Source organism: Eumetopias jubatus, unplaced genomic scaffold (assembly GCF_037043125.1).
Source record: "Eumetopias jubatus isolate StellerSeaLion01/CBP00866 unplaced genomic scaffold, mEumJub1_p1.0 scaffold_5, whole genome shotgun sequence".
Taxonomy (NCBI): Eukaryota; Metazoa; Chordata; class Mammalia; order Carnivora; family Otariidae; genus Eumetopias; species Eumetopias jubatus.
This window is the reverse complement of record NW_028274811.1, coordinates 125,051,422-125,067,602: the sequence shown is the minus strand read 5'-3', so window position 1 is coordinate 125,067,602 and position 16,181 is coordinate 125,051,422. Positions and strand designations below refer to the sequence as shown.

At 37.2% G+C, this 16,181-nt stretch overlaps 1 protein-coding gene across 1 annotated transcript in view; it reads right to left on the bottom strand.

The window, feature by feature from the left end:
- Positions 1–16,181, bottom strand: part of CPLANE1 (ciliogenesis and planar polarity effector complex subunit 1) — a 122,636-nt gene that overhangs the window by 21,235 nt on the left and 85,220 nt on the right. Inside the window, exons 41-44 of the mRNA XM_028098015.2 lie at positions 13,034–13,287; positions 9,509–9,593; positions 4,240–4,404; positions 507–537 (exon numbers count right to left, since the gene is read on the bottom strand). Of these exons, the coding sequence (XP_027953816.2) occupies positions 507–537; positions 4,240–4,404; positions 9,509–9,593; positions 13,034–13,287 (535 nt within the window). The remainder of the gene's footprint in view (positions 1–506; positions 538–4,239; positions 4,405–9,508; positions 9,594–13,033; positions 13,288–16,181) is intronic.

Here is a 16,181-nt window from a genome sequence, read left to right as displayed (position 1 = left end):
AAAAGCAAACATAAGGGGCGCCTGGGTGGCTCAGTCGTTAAGCGTCTGCCTTCGGCTCAGGTCATGATCCCGGGGTCCTGGGATCGAACCCCACATAAACCTCTCTGCTCAGTGGGAAGCCTGCTTCTCCCTCTCCCATTCCCCCTGATTGTGTTCCCTCTCTCTCTGTCTCTGTCAAAAAAAAAAAAAAAAAAGTGAACATAAGGCTGAGGAGATAACCTCTACCTGTCCTGCCTGCTGAATACACATGCAGTGAAAAGTGTAGCAAACACAGTCTACTGCATTCTAATTACCTATGCTAAAACATAGGTGTATATAAAGGATATAATAAAGCAATCCTCAGCTTCTTAAAATACTCCATTCCCGATGAGAATTATATTCTTTTAGTCCATGAAAAAATATGTAGTATAGAAGCTCACATGCAAATGAACAACAAAATTTCCAAAGCACACAGTTTATACCCAACCTTAAGTAAACCTGTGAATTAATTCTTAAAAGATATTTACCTCTCAAATAACTCATCACTGTTATTCACACCTTAAAAGAAGAGAAAGATTATTAATAAAAATTGGGGGTCAATAATTTTCTCTACTTTCATCTATTAACCTGATTTAGAAATTATATAACCAGAAATTAAAATATTTTTAGGGGCGCCTGGGTGGCTCAGTCATTAAGCGTCTGCCTTCAGCTCAGGTCATGATCCCGGGGTCCTGGGATCGAGCCCCACATCGGGCCCCCTGCTTCTCCCTCTCCTCCCTGCTCTCTCTCTCTGATAAATAAAATCTTAAAAAAATAGATAAATAAAAGTAAAATTAAAATATTCTTAAACCTCCAAATAGGTTTAAAGATATATATGTGTAACCTATTTATCTTCCTCTTAAATATGCTATTTGGTAGTGAATACTCTGCGTTTTCAGATTATTACTCTTCTATTCAGAGTACTCTGAATACTTTAGGAAGTACAGTCCTTCTTTGCTTAGTACACAGTTTAAAATACAGAAGTGAGATTTACTAAAACAACAACAACAACAAAACAAAAATGCTCTGATGGTCTAAAAGTAATACATTTGGGAAAATATCTAATTTAATTCCAAGAAGCCATTACTTGGAAGAACAACAGCCAAAGAATAATTTTTAAACCTTGTCCAATATTAACTACATGTCTTTAAAGCAAAATACCTACTCAACTTTTGATATGTTTAATCCTCAAAGAGAATTGAGTTACTACGGGAGAAAGTGTTCTCAAAAATGTTTCCTTGTTAAGCTTTTCTTAGACAAATCTACCCTGCCCCAAGACTTATACATCCACGTGTCTTTACTATTAATTTTGCTTTCCTAAGCACATTGTTTTGTTTAATTTATTAATCTTCAAATCAAAGATTTTACATTATCTTTGTTCTCAGAGTTGGGGCATTTGTGAGGTTTTAATAGCAATTAATTCAATTTCACTATTTTTTTAAAGATTTTTTTGATTTTTAAGTAATCTCCACACCCAACATGGAGCTCGAACCCACAACCATGAGATCAAGAGTCGCATGCTCTACCAATTGAGCCAGCCAGGCACCCCTTAGATTTAACTATTAAGAAAATCCTCAATTACTAAAAGAAAAAAAATGGTAATGATGTAGGTTATAGAGTAATCAGATATAAAAGGTCTGACTGCTGAGAAATGAAATTTCTTTCTGATTCCTTTTATCAAAGGGCAGAAAAGTATTATATCCAAATAAATACCTTTAACAGTAGTTACACAGGAAGATTTGATCCTTACTTCATTTTCAAACCATTTTTGGAACTCTTCCTTTGGGAACTGCCTTCACAATTTACTGAACACAACAGATCAACTTTATTCCTTGAAAATCACAATTCTTTTTTTTTTTTTTTTAATTCCAAACAGTGACACTCAGCCTTATTATCTACTCCATTTATCAGAAATGCCTCTGGAAATCTTGTGGCTGTTACCCAAAATTAAATCCATCCTCAGTGAATAAATTATTTGCCACTGTTAAGAACATTCACAAGAATGTGCTAAGAAATGGAAGTCAATTTCAAATGAGGAAATCTGAGCTGTTTTTGAGCACTAGAAGTAGTACCAACTTTGGAAAAAGAAACACCCATTAGGCATCTAAATCCTGCACTCTAAAAAATAGTAATTTGGTTTCCTTTTTAGTTTACATTAGACATTGAATGCTAGAGAAAAACATTTTAATTATCTTTATATGTATTATGACATTTATTCACATTTTTCCTTTCTTCTCTTGCAACCTAATTTAAGAAGCTATTACAATTCTGAATGAATATTTTCAATCTCACTTTTCCTACTCCTTTGTTTTCTTCTTCCTTTAAACATTAAAAGAGTTTGTCTTTATCTCCATCCTGAAATGATCTTTGACTTCATTTCTCTTATTTTTCTACTTCCTTTTACCATCAGAACTGTTAAGTAGTCTATACGTACAGCTTCTTGAGCCTGTCTTTGTCCCCAAACAGCCTTCTACTCTGGATATTACCTGAAAGTCCCTAAAGTCCTTAACAAATTCAATCTTTATTCTTGACATTCTGGTAGCTTGTGCAACTGTGAGCCACTCACTTCATTCTGAAGCCCCTTTACCAGAGTCTGCTTGTCCATCCCCCTCCTCCCAGGGAGGCCTCCCATGCTCTCCCAAGGGTATCGTTTCACAAGCTGCTCTTTGGTTTTTTTTCCCTTTTTCCATATTTCTTGCTGAGAACAGACGCACCAAGTCTTGACTATATAATTAGGTAAAAGGCTCTTACATCTGTTTTTCAAGCATAAACCTCTCATCAAGTTCTACTTGCTGTCAAAAACCGGGTCCTAAATATGGCCATTTATATACCCAACATCACCTTATGTTACATTTGGTCTTAGGGTACTCTAGAATCTGACATCAGAGTTAGGATATCCTCGCTCCTACAGTATGACAACACAAAATCGCCATTCAGGTTCTCCTTCTCCTCCTCTTTTATCTGCTTAGTGAGTGGGTAACATGAGCTGCCTTCAGAATGTCTCCTGCTTTCCCACAACACTGCCCAGGCCCTTATTATTCCAAAGTCAGATGAAGGTAACAGCTCACTAAACGATCTATGTCTCCATTCTAGTCTTCAAAATCTCCTCATTCCACTTCTCTGCTCAGAATTCTCCAATGATGCCCTGATATAAAATGGAGTGTTCACTTCTCAGATACCCTCCACCACCTCTTTAACCTCATCTGTCAACTCTCTCCCATAAGCGTCAAAACGAAAGCTACAAATGACTGAGGACCTACAGGAATCAAACAGGTTCTGAGCTAGGTACTTTATATACAACACTCAATCTTCATAACTCTGTGAAGTGGAAATGATCAATCCCATAGGATGATGACCAAAATACAAATGGAATCCAGGAAGAATTTAGAGAAAAAAATTATAAGACTTAAAGCCAGCTTCTTAATAGCTTTTCTTTTAATAACCACTATGCCATTTAAAAATAGCATTTTTTACTGCTTATGCTACTTTAATAATGATAATAAAACATACTATAAACACTTAGTAAATTCATCATTTTTGACCATCAATAGCTGAGAGAAAAAACACACTTCAGAGCCACTGTCAGTAGTCCAAGTGTTGTATTTAGTATGACCTATTATTCATATGACAAAATGTGTTTGTTAGGACTAAAGAAGAACATTTTTAATTGCCAACTCCAAATGAAATAGAATGAAAAGTGGCACTAAACTTGTCTAAGTCTCAATATTCTCAACTGTACAGTGGGGCTAATAATGGCATCCACCTCGCAGGTTAGGCTCACACCGAGCTCAGTGCACATAGAGCAGCCTTATCTGGGACGCGGCAGTCTCCAGAAACTACAGCTGTTTGTTGTTTTGTTTTCATAATTAAAACTCCAGGTTCTCAATATTGGCTGAGTCTGAATTTCTCAAGTTTTATAAAAATCAGATAGTATAGTAAGTCCAGTTGCTATATATCTAACATTAATAAGTTAGCAAAATAACTTGGAGATATCTAATCATATATCTTATTGGAGATGATGATACATGCTTGCAATAGATCTTAGGAAGATGACAATCAAGTTCAAGTAAATGGCACAATCTTTAACTTCCCGCCCCTGAAATGTATAAATATTGCAAAATGGCTTCACAAATCCTTCACAACTGTGTTCCCAATAAAATACTCTTCAGTAACAGTATACTGGAAAACAAGAGTGTAAATGAAAAAAGTGAAGAACGATACCAGGAGAAGTTGTATTCTGGTCACTGAAAAGGCTGAGAGCCGAATCAGCAGAAGGAAACACATGGGTTTTTTGACTAGAATGAGTTTCTGTTACTGAAAATTCAGCTTCTGAAGTCTCCTCTTGGTCACTTTGAGCCTCCTTATTCATATGAGTCAGGAAACATACTAATCCAAAGTAAAATAGTAGAGGAAAAAAACACATGGGGAAAAAAAGATGTAACAGTTAACACTTTCACATGGCAACAGATATATCAGAAGTTTACAACATATTATTTTGACAACTTTCTACTGTATAATGAAATAATTTAATATATTTAAAATTTAATCTCCCTCATAGTAAAAAAACTATTAAATTTATTATCAGTTTCAGAAAACATGGCAGACTGAGCTAAAGTAGACAGGTTCATACCCTGTTATAGAAACACAGACGAAATGTTAAATTAAAAAAATAGATTAATATGCAACCAAGCCCTATAAATAAAGAAATCCCCCAGTGCCAGAAAGAAAAAGGAATCAAAGCTGGGCAATATATGGGCAATGATGCTGGGAGAGTCCATACAGAAAGGAGATGTGGTTTCTGCCATCTGCAGTAGAGAGAACTGAGCTACCTTCATATGGCCGAAAGCACTGAAGGATAGCTTTGTCCATAAAATAAGCATAAAAACCCTGGAGAAGCAGCAGAGAAGTTTTCTATCTGCCTGATAGCAGATGGGAGAAAAACAAGTCAACTCTGAGAAATCAAAACCTCTGTCATGAACCATGAGAGACTATGGACTCTGAGAAACAAACTGAGGGTTCTGGGTGGGGGTGGGGGGATGGGTTAGCCTGGTGATGGGTATTAAAGAGGGCACGTACTGCATGGAGCACTGGGTGTTATTCGCAAACAATGTATCATGGAACACTACATCAAAAACTAATGATGTAATGTATGGTGATTAACGTTACATAATTAAAAAAACAAAACAAAACCTCTGTCATGCCACAAACAGGTATGGGATCTGAATTTATACTATCTATGTACTATAGCAACTACAAGCCAAGAAATGTATATAAAAACTTGTCCCCCAAATTTTTCTACTTCAGTAGATCCCAAGAAGCAAATACAAAATTACATCAAAGGCAAACATACACAACCCAGCAGAACTCCCCTAAAGATAAGTTCATGATAAAAAAAAATTACAAATTGCACAAAGAAACCACCATAAAAGACAGCATGCAGACCTGACAATTGAGAATATACAATCATGAAGTAAAACAATCTGAAAGGGCATAAAATATTACTAAAATCATTAAATAGAAAAAAGAAGACATAGAAACCATAATAAAAGAACAGGACAGTACATCCAGCAAATCGATTTGAAAAAGAAATAAAACTTAGACATTAAGAATATAGTAAAAAAACTAAATCCTATAGCAAAGATATAGCAGAAGAGAAAATTAGTAAACTAATAGGCAGATCTGAGGACATCACCCTAAGTACGTCATTGAGAGATAAAAAGGTGGCAATTAACAGTTAAGAGACAGGGAATAAAGTGAGAAGGTCCAACATAGCTCTTTTTTTTTTTAAGATTTTATTTATTTTTTTTGACAGAGAGAGACACAGCGAGAGAGGGAACACAAGCAGGCAGAGTGGGAGAGGGAGAAGCAGGCTTCCCGTGGAACAGGAAGCCTGATGTGGGGCTCGATCCCAGGACCCTGGAATCATGACCTAAGCTGAAGGCAGATGCTTAACGACTGAGCCACCCAGGCGCCCCCAACATAGCTCTAAAAGGTGTTTTAGAAAACAGAACAGAAAGAATGGGGAGGAAGCAATACTCCAAAAGAAAATGGATGAAAAATAACCAACATTAAACCTGAAAATTAAATAATCATTCCAACTCTCATTTAGAATAAATTTTTTTTTTTTTTTTTTAAAGATTTATTTATTTGAGAGAGAGAGAAACAGCATGAGAGGGGAGAGGGTCAAAGGGAGAAGCAGGCTCCCCACTGAGCAGGGAGCCCGATGTGGGACTCGATCCCAGAACCCTGGGATCATGACCTGAGCCAAAGGCAGTCGCTTAACCAACTGAGACACCCAGGCGCCCTAGAATAAATTTTAAAAATATACACACTGAGGACACCTGTGTGGCTCAGTCGGTTGAGTGTCCGACTCTTGATTTCGGCTCAGGCGGTGATCTCAGGGCTGTGAGATCGAGACCTGCATCTGGATTCTCTGTCTCCCTTTCCTGTGCCCCTCCCCGCCAAGTAAAAAAAAAAACCTCTTAAAAAATAAATACATAAAAATAAAAGTATATACACCAAGACACACTTGTATCAAAAATATAAAATAAACTAAAAATAAAGAGAAAATGTTAAAAGAATTCAGAGATAAAAGAACAGTAACTGGAAAGACAGCATATAGGTAGTATAAACTCAGCAATTAGAGATGTCAGTAAATAATGGAATATTATCCTTAAAATGTTGAGGGAAAATGAGGATCAACTTAGAATTCTGTCCCCATCTGTAAGCTATCACTCATGAATAAAATTAAAGATGTTTTCAAAGACTAGGAGAATTTACCACTCACATGCTCTAGATGGAAGAACTAATAAAGGAAGGAAGAAGGAAACAATCCTCAAGAAAGCAGATGCAAAAAGAAATTGTGAGCAACAGTAGCAGAGAATAGAAAATTTTGCCAGAGTGCATCTCAGGCAATAAGGGTAAGTATTATTTCCTGAAACTTGTATTTTGGTTTTATACATTCATGGTTTACATATTTACATTATTTGAGTTACAAATTTTTTAAAAAGAAGCAACTGAAGGCAAAGAAACTGGAAAACATGCTGATGAGTTCAAGTAAGTGTTGACTGAAAAGACATGGGAGACTAAATTAAAAACAAAGTAGATCTAAAATACTAGAAAACAATATTAGGGAAGATGGGAGGGAGGGAGCAGGTCAATGTTAAAAGCTCTAAAGTCTTTATATTGTTTAGGAGGTAAATATATTTGCCTTAAATTTTAATTCAACTATGAATATTGAACATTCAAGAATAATCACTAAGAGATTAAAAACAGAATGTGTAATTTCTGAACCAACAGAGAGGAAAAGAGAGAATACAGAAAACCCAATCCAACGGAAGGAAAGAAAGCAGGTCAAAAAGTAAAGGAAAAAATACACAGTAAATAGAAAGCACAAAATAAGATTATAGAAACAAGCACAAATATATCAGTAATCACAATATACATAATATAATTATATTTGATGATTAAGACACACAAATTAACTACTTTTACAAGTGAAATCTAGTTATATGCTGGACACAACTACAACATAATCACTCAACTTGAAAATAAAGGAATATCTAACTTACAGAAAATACGAGAGAAATATGTTAAATGACCCCACAGAGACTCAATTAGCAAAATCCAGACTCTGAAAAGCACTTCAGGACAAACATCTATGTTTCTTCAACAAATCAATTGCAAGGGGAAAAAGAGAGAGAAGGTACCAAGAACTTAAAAGAGACTTATAAGCCATCAAACGACTGCCATGTATGGACTTCACTCGGATTCTAACTAGAATAAAAAAATAAGCTATTTTTAAAAATGAGATAGCTGACAACACTGAAACACTGATTAGATATATGACAATATTAATTTTTTTAAAAGGAGCAATAATATTATTACGCCTGTGTTTAAAAAAAGAAACCTTATCTTTTAGACATATTTACAAAATATTTATAGGTAGATAATATGCTATCTGGGATTTGCTTCAAAATCATCCAGGAAAAGGTAGGAGGAGTAAATGGGTGGGTGTATACATAAAAGAGGATTGACCATGAGTTGATAATTGTTGAAGTTGGATATAGGGTACATGAAGGTTAATTATACTATTCTGTCTTCTATTGAAATTTTCCACGATAAATTTTTAAAAAATTAAATGTATCAAAAAAGATATAGCAGGGAAATATTAATATTAGATAAAATTGACTGAGTCTAAAAACATTATTGGGGATAAAGAGAGTCATTAATGAGAAAAGGGGCAAAATTCAACCAAAAATATAACAATAATGAACATAATCATTTTATAACACAGCTTCAACTATATAATGCAACATTTAACAGAATCACAAGGAGAAATTCCACAATCACTGTGGGCAATTTTTAATGCACCCTTCTGAGCAAGCAAACTAAAAAATCAGAAAGAATATAGAAAATCTGGACAATTTAAAAGTTTGATTAAACATATATATATATGTATAAATATACAACTTAAAAGCCTGACTACACACACACACACACACACACACACACACACACACACACACACACGTCCTACATAAACCAACAGTAAATGCATATTCTTTTCAAGTAAACATTTACCAAAACTGACTATACATCCCAGACCACAAAGGAAATTTTAACAAATATCTAAGAATTGCTATTATTATACACTTACCTAATCATAATGCAATGAATAGATGAATAAAAATATAGCCAAACCCCATAATACCGGGAAGCTAAGTATCCCTTTTATGAGCTAAAGAAGACATCTTAATACAAATTACAAACTATCTAGATCAAAACACCACCAAAACTTGGTGCATATCAGCGCTCTTGTCTGGGTCCTTGCAGGAACCTGTTCTGCTTCAAATACATATATTAGAAAAAAAGAAAGAATGAAGTTAGGAAAAAGCCAACAGGTTAAGCCTTCAAAAACCGAAGAAATAATAAAGCTAAGGGGTAGAAATTTATGAAAAAGAAAATTAAGCAACAGAATCAAACCAAAGCTTGTTAAAAAAAGAAAAAGAAAAGAAAACCACATTAAATTGCTGACAAGACTGACTGAAAGAGAATGTAGGGATAAACAACTATAGATAGAGTAGAAATTTTAAGTAACTACCCTAACTTCATTCTTTCAGTAAGAAATTCAAACATATACTATTTCACCACTGCCTGGCCATATAACCAGAACCTCGAATCCCAATTCTGCAGCTGACCAGGGACAAACAGCAACCTCAGCACCAAGCTCTGTGCAACACTCAGCAAGTGTGTGGCTGACGGCGCCCCGTTCTAGGAGGCTATGGCATTGGCTTCTCAGGAAAACAATGGTCTGGGTGGGAGCCAATCACATAATCACAAGAATAATCCTAATCTAAATTAGGGGACTGCGGCCTTGGGCTCACAAATGAAAACTATTCCTAGTTCTCTAGCTCCCAAAAGGCAATGCTTATTCTTTCAAAACGAGGCTTCAGTGCCCCCACAACTCCCCCTACACACACACACACACCTTCGGAAATGCCAATGGCTTTTGAAGCCAATGGTTTTTCAGATTCAGGACCAGAAGACAATTCAATGTGATCTTCAGGTTCAACCTGTAGAAAAATACACACAACAAAATAACTTAAGAATTTTATAGTTTGATAATTTCACAATATTGTTAGATAATCTTATGTACCTTTTAAATATTAGGGTAACAAGTGAAAGAAATGGGATTAAATCTAGTAAGAGCTAAATGTGGGGATGGGTGAAGAGAAGGAAATTTTTACTTATTTGTAGTCTAAATGATTTAACCTTTTTAGACATCATAAGGAAAACAACATCAGATAATTTTAGATTGGGGAGGAACATTAGCTACCATTTAGACAAAACCTTTCATTTTAAAAATGAGAGAACAGGGCCCAGAGAAATTCAGTGACTTTCTTAGTGGCAAGACATGGATTTGAACCAAGGTCTTCAAAGCCCCTAGTCAGTGTTTGTCCACAAGTATCCCTCTGTCTCTTCCAGGCCTGAAGTCTGTTCTCTTAATTAAAATAAACAAGTCAAAATCTTTGTATCTATGTGTGCATTATAGTAGGATGAGAACATTTTAAAACAATATCCCCAAATCTCTCATTTAAATTAGTGTTAGTTCCCTCAAAGTAGTCACCTTAGCAAACTAAATACTTATGGAGTTTGATCCACCTTCCTTTGGGAAACTCTTCCTTTGAAATTGTCTCCCAGGCTTGCACTACCATTATTAACAACTGTTCTGGTGATAAGTCTTTATTATATAAATGTGATTCTATTACTGTCAGAATCCAGAACTGAGAGAGTAAAGACAACGATTAAATGAACATGTATTGAATGCCTGCCATGTTACCAAGCAAAAGACACAGTCCCTATCCTCCAGTATTTAAAGGCTTGGGCTGAGAGGGGCGCCATAACAGAATTTTTAGGAGCTTTTTCAAAATACATGTGTGTGATCTACACCCTCCCCGCCGCCAAGCCACTGCCCCCTCCTCTGTCCCCAGACTACCACCCCAGATTCAGTAGGGCTGGCATGTATATTTTTGAAAAAGATCATGACATGCACAGCTGTCCTTTTATCTAATAGATCCAGATCTGTGGAAATTCCTTCTTGAGACTCTTCCTTTGGTTTGCTTTCTCCTGAGTTTCTTAACTACCTTAGAATGCTCCTTCTCGTGCTTTGTTGTTGAATCATCTTTAAAAGTTCATGCACCCACAGAATTCTGTCCTTTGCCCTCTTTTTCCCCTCATTCAGTGTATTCTCTCTGGGTGAGTGCCCTGTTAGGATTTTAACTTCCTCTTAAGGACTCTAAAATCTGTACCATCAACCCAAATCTAGCTCCTAAGCTCCAGAAGCATATATCCAACTGCCTACTAATCTCACAACACTTCAAATTTAAGATGTTCTGGACTGAAATCACTGTGCCTCTCTTCCCCCAAAACACAAAGACGACTTCTTCCCTAGTGTGGAAAATGACTCCCCCATTCACCCAGGCTTGAAATCCGGATACCACTGTGAATCTATTCTTCCTCACCTTCCCATAGCCCAATACCCTCTGAGTCCTGCTACATCCTTCTCCATCCCCAATGCTTAAGTTCAGGTTATCATTACTTCTTGGCTTGGTACTCAGCGGGTCCCAAACATCAATCAGTAAGCCCAGTATCGAGCTAGCTGCATAAGAATCACTCATGAAGCTTATTAATTATACAAATTCCTGGGTCCCACCCCAGAATTACTTAAAATCAGAATCTCAGGGGTATGAGCCCACAAGTCTGCATTTCTAAGAAGTTCCCCAAGATGACTCTAATGAGCAGCAAGTTTAGAACCACTGTGACCCACCTGATCTCCCTGTTCTCAGCCTATCCTCTCCAATCTGCCCTCCACACTGCTGCCAGAGTGTCTGATCACATCATTTCACTGCTTAAAATTCTTCAGTGGTTCCCTCCTGCCTATTTATAGTATAGGACAAAATTCTAACCACTTGACACGGCAAACAATACTTCCCATCATTCCTTATCTACACACCTACCTCCCTCTCCTGCCAGATGTCTTAAAGCCCAGTACCATCAACCTCCACCTCACGTTGTTTCATCAGCCCTTCCTTATCTAACTCGTGAATATCGATTCATTGCCAACTCCAGAGTTAACTCTACAAAGTCATCTCTGACGCCACAGCTTCACTTACCTACCTGTCCAGCCCCAACAGGTCATGTGTACCTGTGCTGTTCTCGCCACACCCTGTTCGTATGTATTAACGGGTGTATACGTCTATTTTCTTTTGTTAGATTCTAAGCTGCTTGAGAGCAGTGACTATGTATGCCTTATTTATCTTTCTATTCCCAGAACTTAGCACAGGGCCCAGCAGGTAGTAGAAGATTAATAAATGTAATGATTCTTGGACTCTGGAGCAAGCCAGGATCAAGACTAGATTCAAGTGTACATATTTGGCTGTAGATATGCTTAATATACTAGAACATAAGGCCATTTCAGAAAGTGATTCCTTAGAATAAGGAGTTCCAAAGATGACTCTAACACTTAACACTCATTTTGAAGTGCTAGATCTAAGTCTGGGTTAAAAAAACAAAAAGGAAAACAACCAAATAAACATCATAATATTATTACTTAATAGTAGTCCTACCTCATGTTTTTTCTGTGTAATTTCACATAAGTTTAATCTTAACTTTTTAATATGTGCTAAATGTTTGAATTAAAGAAATACTATAAACCTAATAAACACATCTTTTAAAATGTCAACCTGCTAGTAACCTGGAGTATTTGTTAGGTAAGTCAATGATGAAATTTTTATCCTGCAGACTAATTTGCATTTCCCAATACAAGGCTTTAACACATTCAAAATATGTTTACTATTTTGTTCCTTAATCTTTATTTTATGTAAATTTTACTTCCTAAAAAAAACAGGTTTATACAAAATAATTCATGTTTGAGACTTCCTATTTGTCTAACTACCATGATATACCAATACACATAAATAATCTCTTTCTTATGGGTATTTTTTAAAGATACAGAAAAATCTAAGGACCACATTCCTATTATATAAAATATTTAAAAGAAACTGAGAATTCCAAATATAAAGACAATAGTATTTTTATAAAGTTAAAAAAGTCCTGCTGCAGGAAATGATACTCAATTATGAGCAGGGTTCATTTAAAACCACATTCTTGTTTGTAATTCATATATTTCTTTTCCTGGTAGGAAGCATTGGTTCACGTCTTAGAAGTTTAAGGCAGTGTTTGTCAACTGGGGGTGATTTTGTCCCCCAGAGAATATTTAGCCATGTCTGAAGACATTTTTTTATAATTACAGCACAGCTAGCAGGTGAAGATCAGGGATGCTACCAAACAAAGAATTATCTGCCCCAAATATCAATAATGCTGAGATTGAGAAACCCTAGCTTAAAATAAAAAAACAAATTTCCCATTATTTTGAAAAATCAAATGTCTAAAATTACGTCACATTACAAATCTAATAACTCAGTAACAAACAGCTAAAATAAAGACAGTCTACCTTATCACAATGTCGATCTAGCATTTTGTATCTGGGGCAATCCTGCTCTATGTTTTCAGCAATGTTCTGTATTGCTAACAGCTGTGCATCAATTTCCTGAAGCTTAGAGGTGAGATGCTTGAGCCGGCGAGCTGCAGAGCTCTGCGCAGGACGAGTGGCAGACACATCCTGCAGTTGCTCCCACAGCGAATCATCCTCTGCAGCAGCTGACTTTGAGCTCTGTTCTTTGAATTGAAAATCTGGCTTCAGCATATCTAAATATTAATAAAGGTAATCAATATCAGAATTGATTAGAATTAAGGGAGAAGTAGATGCTGATGATCTAATTCTTTTGAAGACCTCATTTTAAGTCAACATAACCTTCCCTTCCAAATCTGTTTCAATACACCCAGAAATAACACTTCAGCTTCTCGACTTTGGAGAGCTGTCTGTGGTGAGATAAGAATACATAACAGTATTACTATTACCACAAAACTCCATATACGAGGCAGTCTGAATGTTACTTTTACCCTCTGCTACAAAAACATACTTCATCAAAAAGCAACTTTATTTAATATTTTTTACTTTTTATTTATTTTAAAGATTTGCTTATTTATTTTGGGAGAGAGAGCGAGCGTGGGGAAAGGGGCAGAGGAAGAGACTCTCAACCAGACTCCCCACCGAGGACAGAGCCCAGCGCAGGGCTTGATATCATGACCCTGAGACCATGACCTGAGCCGAAACCAAGAGTCAGACATTTAACCGACTGAGCCACCCAGGTGCCCCTATTTTTGACTTTTTAAAACCGGACTTGAAAACCAACAGCGTCACACAGTAAAAGCTAGGCCCACTGTGGGCCACCACCAACTCTACATGGGATCCCAGGCTAAAGTTAAACCTCCCAAGACCAATATCAAAGCCAATGACTCTCCCTACTCTTAAACTCAATTGATTCTTGTCCCAAATTTGAAACACTTCTTTTTTAAATGTGTTCTTTTTCCAGCTTCCGGGTCTCCTCCTCCCTCTAGTGCTCTTCCTTCTTCGTTGCCTTCTCGTTCTTCCCTTCTGCCACCCCACCCCGCCCCCCGACCCATCAGTCCTTCCAGAGTGCCTGTCTCGGCTCATGTCTCACTCTGCACACTCTCCCTGGCTGATGTCACTGGCGCACAGGTGACTCTCAAATTCACATGACATCTTCATGAGCTCCAGCCCTTAAATCCACCTATGTCCTGGATATCTCATTTAGGTTGTCCCAAAAGCCTATCAAATGAAACTCCTCGCTCTGCCCCTCCAACTTGCTCCCTCTTCCTGATTCTCCAGTTCAGTGAGTAGCATTATCATTCACCCACGTTCCAAAGCCAGAGGCCTGAGAGTCATTCAAGGTTCTTCTCTTTCCTTCAGATCCAAAGTAACACCAAATATTGATGGTTACCAACCAAAACCTCCATTCCTACTACCATTGCTTAGCTGAAGCTTTCACAATAGATGGACCCCAAATAGCATCTCTAGCTCTAATTTATTTTACCCCTGTTTAGTCCACCTTCCATATAGATCCTTTAAAACATAAATGTGAGGGACGCCTGGGTGGCTCAGTCGGTTAAGTGTCTACCTTCGGCTCAGGTCATGATCCCAGGGTCCTGGGATTGAGTCCCGCATCGGGCTCCCTGCTCGGCGGGGAGCCTGCTTCTCCCTCTGCCTCTCTCTCTGTCTCTCATGAATAAATAAATAAAATCTTTAAAAAAAAAATCTAAATTAAAAAAAAAACGTAAATGTGATATTGTTCCTTTCCCACCTCAAATTCTTCAGTGTTTCTCTAATTCCTTCATCTTAAAAATCCAAATGCCTCAGTATGAGGACAATGCCATTCAGTCTTTCCTCTGTCTCCCTCTCCAGCTCATCTCTTGCTATGTCTTAAACAAACAAAACCACTCCACTGCCTCCAAGCAAACTTTAATTCTCTCAACCTCTGCAGTCTCCATCAAACCTCCACGTCACTGCACAATCTAGTCTTTCAGTCTCACTAAGTCCAACTTCCCTTTAAGATTCCACTGAGGTGTCTCTCCTAAATGTCCCTGTCCCCCCTAGAGATGGAGTAGAAGCTGTATTTCCCAAGAATCTCATCCAGACCACTTTGACAGCACTTCCAAAGGTGTTTCGTAACCCTCTGCTTCTCTGCCTTCCTTTCCTTCTCTAGGTGAGCACCCAGGAGAGAGCCTAGTATTACACTCTTCTTGAGCCCTGATATCTGGCCCCTGACTTAGCATTTATTGAATAGCTGGTCAAATAAGGATTATGATGCCTGACCTACCTAACTTGCAGAAGTTTTGTGAAGACTAAATTATGGAACAAAATACTCTGAAAAATGTGAATCCCTAAACAAGTGATTCAGCCTCAGGCCAGCATGAGGCTTCCCATGAGAGGATAATGGCAAACTGCAATGCAGGCAATGGCTGTTGTGTCACTTCCCACTACCCGTTTTGGCCTTACCTTTTTTTTTTTTTTTTTAAGTAATCTCTACACCCAACATGGGGCTCAAACTCACAACCCCAAGATTAAGAGTCACATGCTCTACTGACCGAGCCTGTCAGGAATACCTGGCCTGACCTTTTCCAGCTTGACTCTCACAGTACTTTACCATCTATCCTTCCTGTTTTCAGCAGCCTGAAGTGTCTCCCTTAGTCACTCTCAGGAAAGAATTTTGTGTACAAACTTCGAGTAGAAAATATAGCAAAAGAGCTGGACATGCTCAAAATCCAGAATGGCCTACAGACATAATGAAACTAGCTTCCCTCTCTTTAGAGAATTTGTTCCACTCCCACTGACTAATAGGAAAAATCACCTAGAGGGTTAAATACTGAGCTCCATTGACCCTGAAAAATTCTCTCTGGCCAGCAAAGCTCTGCTTGTTATTAATAGCTGAAAGCATTCCTATTGGAGATAGTTTCTAAAATAAGGAACTACTGTCATTCAAAATGGTGAGCAAGTAGCACTAAAAGTAGGAATTTATTATTTCCTTTGCTTTTGTTTTAAATACCTAGGGACCCTGTCCCTCCTTCTCCCAGCCTTTTCCTATAATACAAATCCATTTAACTCTATTATGTAACTAGGTTCTGAATCTTTAAGGTATATTATATAAATACCATGATGAAATATTTTCAAAATATAAAAC